The following is an 8,463-nucleotide window of genomic DNA, read 5'->3' as shown; positions in this document are numbered from 1 at the left end:
GCACTTAGTAACAGTTTGCCTGATTGAAGGATTTGTGAATGGTTCTCCTTTTTTTTTTTTTCTTTTTTGAGATGGAGTCTTGCTCTGGTGCCCAGACTGGAGTGCAGTGGTGCAATTTTGGCTCACTGCAACCTCCACCTTTCGGGTTCAAGCAATTCCCCTGCCTCAGCCTCCCAAGTAGCTGGGATTACAGGCGCACGCCACCACGCCCAGCTAATTTTTGTATTTTCAGTAGAGACGGGGTTTCACCACATTGGCCAGGCTGGTCTCAAACTCCTGATCTTAGCTGATCCACCCTCCTTGGCCTCCAAAGTGCTGGGATTATAGGTGTGAGCCACCACACCCGGCCAAATAGCTCTTATAAGGGACTTAAGACTAGAAAACCACTCACGTTTAATTTCAATATGCGTATTCTGCACACTATCTGCTGAAATTGGGAAAATGCAATGTATTTTTTGAGTTAAGCCTACTGCTTAGGAATGTAACAATTACAAATCACATTCACAAAAGTAGCTCACCTTATTCACCATTTTAAACAACATATATGTGCACTGTAAAAATAAGTTTTTAAAAACTCAATGTGATGTTAGCCTATACACAGCTGAATTATCAAAAGGAAACCAGACTTTGTTATATCAGAGGTCATTAAAAAGCTTATGGCATACCATAAGTGCTCAATAAATACATCTTCCTCCCCCAAAGCACTCCAATCTCCATATGCCGTTTTAGCAACTCCCTGTATGTTATGTCACTTTATACTGCAATCTGTGCTGACTTCCTCCAATCCAGAAGTGACTGCATTTCAGTGGTAGAGTTTTATAAACTTGACTTAATCTTTAGCACTTCTGCGCTGGAATTGTACCTTTTAAGTTCTAGAGATGATAAATCTCTCATTTGTTACTGAGTAAGAAATGCCACAAATGTATAAAATAATTCTTCATTAAGCTTGTTTTTCCTGCCATGACTCTGGAGAGTAAGTCACTGTAGAAGATTGTTTATTTTATTATCATCAGAGGCCATTTCATTAACCAGCTGTTCTACTGACAACTGAATAGCATTCTTGACAAGAGAAGAGGCTGTTTCAATTAAGAGTGTTTCATATTGTTCTGAAGTTCTATCCTCAAAACCATTATCATTAGCAAAAACCCCTACTTGCTCATTTTCAGTTGAAATTAAGAATTGCTTAGGGACATTTTTTGATTTCTTAACATCAAATTCACTGATTTCAGTGTCTGTAATAATAATAGCAATGGGCTCTATTCGTTTGCTTTCTTCTAATTTGGACTTCTCTTCAGTGATCCCATTTTCTTTAAAATCTGATTCTTGGCTCAATTCAGTATCTTTTGGCTTAGTTTCTTCAGCTACAATCTCTCTACTTTCATAGTCTTTCCCATTTGGTGCACTTTTTAGGATATTGTTACTGGCTTCTTCCATAATTTGTTGAGCTGGGATTGCAGGTAAAGGTGGAACATCAGAAAGTACTATTTGCTGATGGTCTGTTTCTGAAGTTTCAAGTGGGCCTGCTTGCTGGGGTTGAACATCTTGTTTTTCCTTGACCGTTTCAATTTCTTCAAGGATTAGAGTTCCCGTTTGAATAGCAGAATGCCCATCATCTAATCCAAGTTCTACTGAAATCACTTTCTCTCCAGAAGTTATGCTATTGCTCACATTTGATTCACAGACTTCATCACCATCTTTCCGTGAGATGCCTTCACTTAGATCCTGGGTTGACTTAGCCTTTGTTGCCTGATCATTCAATGGGGTCTGTGTTTGTATATCCAAAATTTCAGCTTCTTCCTGGACTTTGATGCTGCAGTCTGAGTCTTCTATAATTTTGGAATGATTACTCCTTTTTGGCCCTCTTGGGAATTTTATGCAGGGAATCTTAAGTCTAGATTTTGCCTTTTTCTTAGAAAGATCAGCATCCTCAGTGTTTATTGCAGGTTGCACTTCAGCCTCCAATAACTTTTGCTGCTTTGAAGACTCTGACCTTTTCCTGCGTGTTACAAGACGTTTGAGTGAGGCCCAGGCCCCCTGTGGGGGCTCTGGCTGATCAGAAGCTCCTGCTTCTTGGGGACACTTCCTTGCCACATCAGCAGCTTCAGAGCCAACTTTGGGCTTCAGTGCTTTAGCTGCTTTCTTTCTTCTCTTGAAGCAAAGCATGGATGCCTTTTCCTTCTGTCTTTCAGCCCCAGGACTACCTTCTGCTGATCTCTTCTCATCCTTGTTTTCTACATGAATTTCTGAAACTGTGGTTTCCATTTTTACACTGTACTCTTATTCTCTAGAAAACTATATTCTCTCTTCCTTAGCAGCCTTTTGTGACAAAAAGATGGGCAAAAATGTCACACTAGGTAAAATTTCATCCAGGCATATTCTTACCTTTCATCTTACTCCATACAGTTGTTTTAGGTGGTTTCTCTAGTATAGAAATGCCCAGTTTCTCTATTGCTTGTAATTTCTCTCTTTAATTTCTTGATGAAAGCCCTTTCTTGAATAAATTTTTGCTTTATTTAAAGATCAACCTGATGAGAGAAAAGAAAGTGGTATTTTATTTCACTATGAGCCTATTATTTTCTATGGAGACTATTTCAGCTGAATGTATAAGATTCTACCAGGCATATTTTCCATATAATAATGAAATGACTGGAGAATAAACGTTGGGGTTTACTTTGGCCCTATTAAAGAGTTCAATGTGATTCTATTGTTTTATCCTCTTTGTTGAAACTTCATTTTGGATTACCCTGCAAGTCTGATATTATTAGTTCTTTAGTTGTGTTGTCTGTGTGAATTGCTTATGGCTCTAAAGTGCAAATTAAGCAAATAACAGGAAGAACAAAAAATGAAGTGCAGGATGAAAAACAAGCTAATGTATTTTTTATCACACTCAATAAATAATTTTAAAGCTGCAAAGGACTTTAGAGATTATTTGAGATTACTCAAATCCAGCCAGATGACAAAACTGAACTCCAGAGGGGAGCAATTGTCTTGTTAAAAGCCATGCAGCTAGATAAGGTCATAGCCAGAGTTAGAACTAGAGACTTTGACTCTCTAGTTTTTCCATTATAACATAAGGTTTCTGTTCTAAAAATGTATGTTCCATCAAGGAAGTGCTACTTTTCATACATATTCTTAGGAAAATTTAGCATTACTGTCATTTCCCACTCTTAAATTAGTTGTATAATTTTGACATTTTCATTTAAGTACTGTATTTGCTGTATCACATGTTTCCACCATAATCTGCACATAGTTGGAGGTCAGTAAGAGTAACAATAGCTGACATTTATTGAGCAATTCTTGGGTATTAGGCGGTGCACACACTTTTACATACATCTGTAATCCTCACCACAGTATTACAAAGATGGTGGTATCACCATCTACAGATGAAGCAATTTGGCTGAGATTAAGGCAGAGCTGTAACAGAGCTCAGATTAAACAAAAGATTGCTTGTTGCTTAAAGCTTATGTTCTGAAACTGGGCTTTAAGAGTTTCATCAGAAAATGGATTGTTTGGGGATACTAATCTGCAGTATATTCATTAGTAAAAAAATTTAAAAATTGATTAATGGTCATTTAATCACAAGGTACTTATCAACTCATAATTGAACCAAGAGTAGTCTGAGTTCTTGTTATTTGAAAACCAAGCTTTTGAAATTCTTTAAGCCGGGCACGGTGGCTCAAGCCTGTAATCCCAGCACTTTGGGAGGCTGAGACGGGCGGATCACAAGGTCAGGAGATCGAGACCATCCTGGCTAACACGGTGAAACCCCGTCTCTACTAAAAAATACAAAAAACTAGCCGGGCGAGGTGGCAGGCGCCTGTGGTCCCAGCTACTCCGGAGGCTGAGGCAGGAGAATGGCGTAAACCCGGGAGGCGGAGCTTGCAGTGAGCTGAGATCCGGCCACTGCACTCCAGCCTGGGCGACAGAGCCAGACTCAGTCTCAAAAAAAAAAAAAAAAAGAAATTCTTTATATTTTGCTTTTTCGGTTCAGGAACTAATTTAACAGCCAAAAATAGGTTGATAAACTATGCAATTGGCAAACTGTTAGATAATACAAAGGTGTATTGAAAATTTAATCCTCAGAATGGTATGATGGCACCAAAGAATGGAAATGGGAAGTGATTATCTAACAAAGATCCTATGAATTTTAGTGGGTGGATGCCCTAAAATAAGCAAAGGGACTCATTCTTTATATTGTTTTTATGTAAATCCTTCACTGAAGTTTCATGTGGGTAACCCATAATTTTATGAACTGTGGAAAGAACTGGAACCCTGAAAATCAGTTTATGATCTAAGTAAATATTCTCTTAGGTTGGGTGTTTCATACTGTATGCCTCTAACAGAAAGATAAAGTCATTCTAGAACAATGACGGAACTAAAATATGGACATTTGACAGTGTTTCTCCTCACATTTATGTTTCAGTGAGCACTAGAACCTCAGCTGATAACTCTGTTTAAATCTTCTCACCTCTTGTGAGTTTTCAACACCTGAGCACTTTTGTTAAGCAGAGGCTGTATTACCACATAATAGAAATATTGAAATGAGATGTTCAGGAGTGTATCATTTGAAACTAACGTGGATTGCGCAAAGACAATGGTTTGAGAAGCTCACTTGAATGTGTCTCACACACTAGAAATAAAACGAATGCCCAAACAGAAACTTAACTGAAGGGGGAAAATAATGCAGTCTGTAGACATTAAAACTTTGCAGAATGTCAGACTGCAAAGGATTCGCTCTTAACCAGCAAGGGTAGCTTTATCGCCTCAGGAAATCTTAAAGTCCCTGTGCTCATTTCCTGATAGAATTTCAAGTCTCATGTCACAGAAAACACTCCCTTTCCTTTTTCCCTTAAGCAGCAAAGAACATCCACTACCCGAGGAAAGCAATGCATCTTTCCCAGCACCAGATATGGACCACGAAGGTTCCTCCTGGAGGAAGGAATCTCGAATTCTGGCTTGACGCCCCTTATGGCAGGAGACAGAGCGCAGGATAAAGTACTCAAAAAGGAAAATGCCGGGGGCGTGGAACAGATAACCCAGCTTCAAGCTGTCTGCAGAATTATAATGTAATGGCCAGAAACCCAGAATCACATTTCGCAAAGAGGGATAAAGAAGGAAAAAAGCCACCGGCAACCCATGCTTCTAAGACAAGCTGTAACGCGAAGGTGATAGGTGGGCAGACCTGATGAGGGTCGTCCTGGCCGCGGATTCCTGCGGACAAGCGACCTCCCGCGTTCTTACTCCCAGCACCTCAGGGGGCTCACATCCCCCATGTCCAGTGGGCGCCTCTTGCCCACTCCGCGGTCCGCTGACCGGACACTGCCCCCGACCCTCCTCTCCAGCAGGCTCCCCGCCCTGCCTTTACTCACGTAAGGCGTCGGGGTCCTTGGCCAACACTGCTCCCAAGGTGGCGGCGCGCTCGCGGGGCCCGGCGCCCAGGCCTCCAGGGAGCCGAAGCAAGGCGCCCTCTGCAGAGCCCGCCGCCGGGTGCGCCCCCTCCCCACCGCGCGGGGACAGACAGCCCGCAGAGCCAATGCGAGCGGAGCGGAGCCGAGCGGGCGGGCAGGGGCGGGGCGACGCGGGAGGCGGGGGGCGGCACGGAAGCCGGGACCCACCTGCAGCAGCAGCCTGCCTGCCGCGGGGAAGGCCACCGTGCTCCGCCTGGGCGCCAATCTCCGCCGCCAGACTACATTATCGCCGAGGCGGGGACCGCGAGAGCCAGCCGAAGGCTCGGGGAGGGGTGGGGGGCGGAGGGAAGGCGGGGAGCGGCCAGGGCAATGAACCCCGCGTTTCTGAGACGCTAAATGGTGAGGTCCAGTTTCAAATTATAGACAGTCCTGTTACACATGTCCTCTCCTACCCCTCAGAATATTTAAAGACAAGGCAGACATCGCATTTTAAAAGCAGGATTCAAAACTGTGTATGGAATAGCGAGGTCATTTTTGTTTGAAGCGAAAATTACATATAGAAATGGAAACAGAAAGAAACCCGACTTTCTCAGGAGTGACTTGAGTATAAGATCATCGTAGGCCGGGCGCGGTGGCTCAAGGCTGTAATCCCAGCACTTTGGGAGGCGGAGACGGGCGGATCACGAGGTCAGGAGATTGAGACCATCCTGGCTAACACGGTGAAACCCCGTCTCTACTAAAAAATACAAAAAAAAAGTAGCCGGGCGAGGTGGTGGGCGCCTGTAGTCCCAGCTACTCGGGAGGCTGAGGCAGGAGAATGGCGTAAACCCGGGAGGCGGAGCTTGCAGTGAGCTGAGATCCGGCCACTGCACTCCAGCCTGGGCGACAGAGCGAGACTCCGTCTCAAAAAAAAAAAAAAAAAAAAAAGATCATCGTGGTTCATCGCTAAACAGGCTCTCAGACCTTTGTCTCCCAGTGGGAAGCAGGTGGAGGTGATTCGTGCAGAACTTTGGCCTGCAGGAGCAGCTGCATCTCTATGCGGACAAGGCGAGAAAGGCACGGCAACCCAGCTCCATCCATCTTATATCTTACATAGTTCCAAAAATAAGTTGAGGTAGCTTACAAGTTACCCATGATTCCCTTCAGGACATTCCCTATGAGGGCATTCCTGGGAGCTCCAGCTGTAAAATCCAGTAGGATCCATCACAATCCCAGCCTCCTCCTCAGGCCCTCACAGCATAGCATCCAGATGAAGAACCTGGTAAGGTGCAGTGAAGAACTACTGAAAAGCAGCCGCGTTCATCTCCTTTCTTCAAGAGGATCACGATCTTAGGGAGTGTAGATGTCAGGTGTCCATTTTTGTATGTTTTTTTGGAAATGTTTTATATTTGTAAGGTTCCATAGTTTCCACATAGGCTTATCACGGAAAGAACTCTTGGGACACAAAAGCAAAGCCAAATATAAACAAACTGTCAAGATCTTAAATTTACAGATAAAAGAGGCAAGAGTTGTAAAACAGGAAAATCCACAAGCATCTAGTTTAGTTGTAATTAAGAATTCAGGGCCGGGTGCAGTGGCTCACACCTGTAATCCCGGCACTTTGGGAAGCCAAGGCAGGAGGATGGCTTGAGTCCAAGAGTTTGAGACCAGCCTTGGCAACATAGGGAGACAAAAAAAATTTAAAAATTAGCTGGGCATGGTGGTGCACCTATGGTCCCAGTTACTCAGGAGCTCAGGAGGCTGAGATGGGAGGATCACTTGGGCCCAGAAGGTCAAGGCTGCTGTAAGCCACTACTATACCACTGCACGCCAGCCTGGGCAACAAAGTGAGACCCTGTCTCAAAAGAAAAAAAAAAAAATTCAGTCAGCCTTCTTCACTCAGCAAACACGCCTACAGAAATGGTCTTCGTATCTCTCTATGGGTTGTTAGCCCTACTTGTTGCCAGTGTTGAACTTTAAGCCAAAAGAAATACATTATACTCATAAGCAATTGAGAACTATTCTTTATTGAGATCCAAGGTATCTCAAAACTAGCAGTCCTGGGAGTTTGCAAGAGTTTCAGGCAAAAAATAAGATGAGCTTATTTAAGTGAAGACAGGGTAGAATAGCTGTCTTATTTTTATTTGAGACAGGGTCTTGCTCTGTTGCCCAGGCTGGAGTGCAGTGGTACAATCCCTGGCTCAAGCAATCCTCCCACCTCAGCCTCCCATGCAGCTGGGACCACAGGTATGCGACCACATGCCCAGGTTCTTCTTTTTTTTCTTTGTAGAGATGGGGTCTCCCTATGTTGCCCAGGCTGGTCTTGAACTCCTGAGCTCAGGTCTTGAACTCCTGAGCAATTCTCCTGCCTTGATCTCCTGAAGTGCTAAGATTACAAGTGTGAGCCACCACGCCCGGCCTTCACTTGGCTTTCTTTTAAACAGAATTAGTAAAAGGGAACTGAAAGGCAGTTTGAGGTAAGAGGTGAATTAATTTAGTATTTAAAGGGCAAATTCAGACAGACTTCCTTAAGGTATATTACAAACAAGTCATCCCTGACCTCCACCAACACACATACACACACAGAGTCACTCACACACTATAACATAGCGCACCATGGTTTTTCTTTAGGATATGACTAGAACTCTGCTATATCTGTATGTGTGTGTGTTTAATGTATCCAGTACCTCATGCATGAAAGAAACCTGTCATTCCTGAATTCAGGTAAGTGACAACGAAGGCTGTTTAAGCTATTACCCATATCATTGTCTACTACCCCATTAGTAGCTTTTCATTATATAACAGGAAATAGGCTATAAATATATTTCTCCAATCTGATGAGAAATTGGTATCCAGACTATAGCTTATCATGTTAATATCACCAGATACAGTGTGCCAATAAAATAGCTTACATATTTATCTGAACAATACTCTACTGATCTTACCATTTCTCCCATCTTGATCTCTACCTACCCACTGCCTGGGCCTATAGCTACCAAAAATGACTTACAACTCCTTGTTAATAGCTCTTACATTTCAGAGGCCTTCTGGGAGTAAGCCCTTCAACCCCGTTCCC

General features: G+C 43.3%; 1 protein-coding gene across 1 annotated transcript; it reads right to left on the bottom strand.

Annotated features, from left to right (window-relative positions):
* Positions 1-217: 217 nt before the first annotated feature.
* AKAP5 (A-kinase anchoring protein 5) lies at positions 218-5,458 on the bottom strand. Its single transcript, XM_005561468.5, has 2 exons — positions 5,370-5,458; positions 218-2,525 (listed from the first exon to the last, which is right to left on the bottom strand). Exon 2 carries the CDS (start codon positions 2,260-2,262, stop codon positions 979-981), a length of 1,284 nt encoding a protein of 427 aa, XP_005561525.3. The 5' UTR covers positions 2,263-2,525; positions 5,370-5,458; the 3' UTR covers positions 218-978.
* Positions 5,459-8,463: the final 3,005 nt, after the last annotated feature.

This window comes from Macaca fascicularis, chromosome 7 (assembly GCF_037993035.2).
Source record: "Macaca fascicularis isolate 582-1 chromosome 7, T2T-MFA8v1.1".
Lineage (NCBI taxonomy): Eukaryota > Metazoa > Chordata > Mammalia > Primates > Cercopithecidae > Macaca > Macaca fascicularis.
Note: the sequence above shows the minus strand (reverse complement) of the source record. Positions and strands in the feature narration are given on the sequence as shown.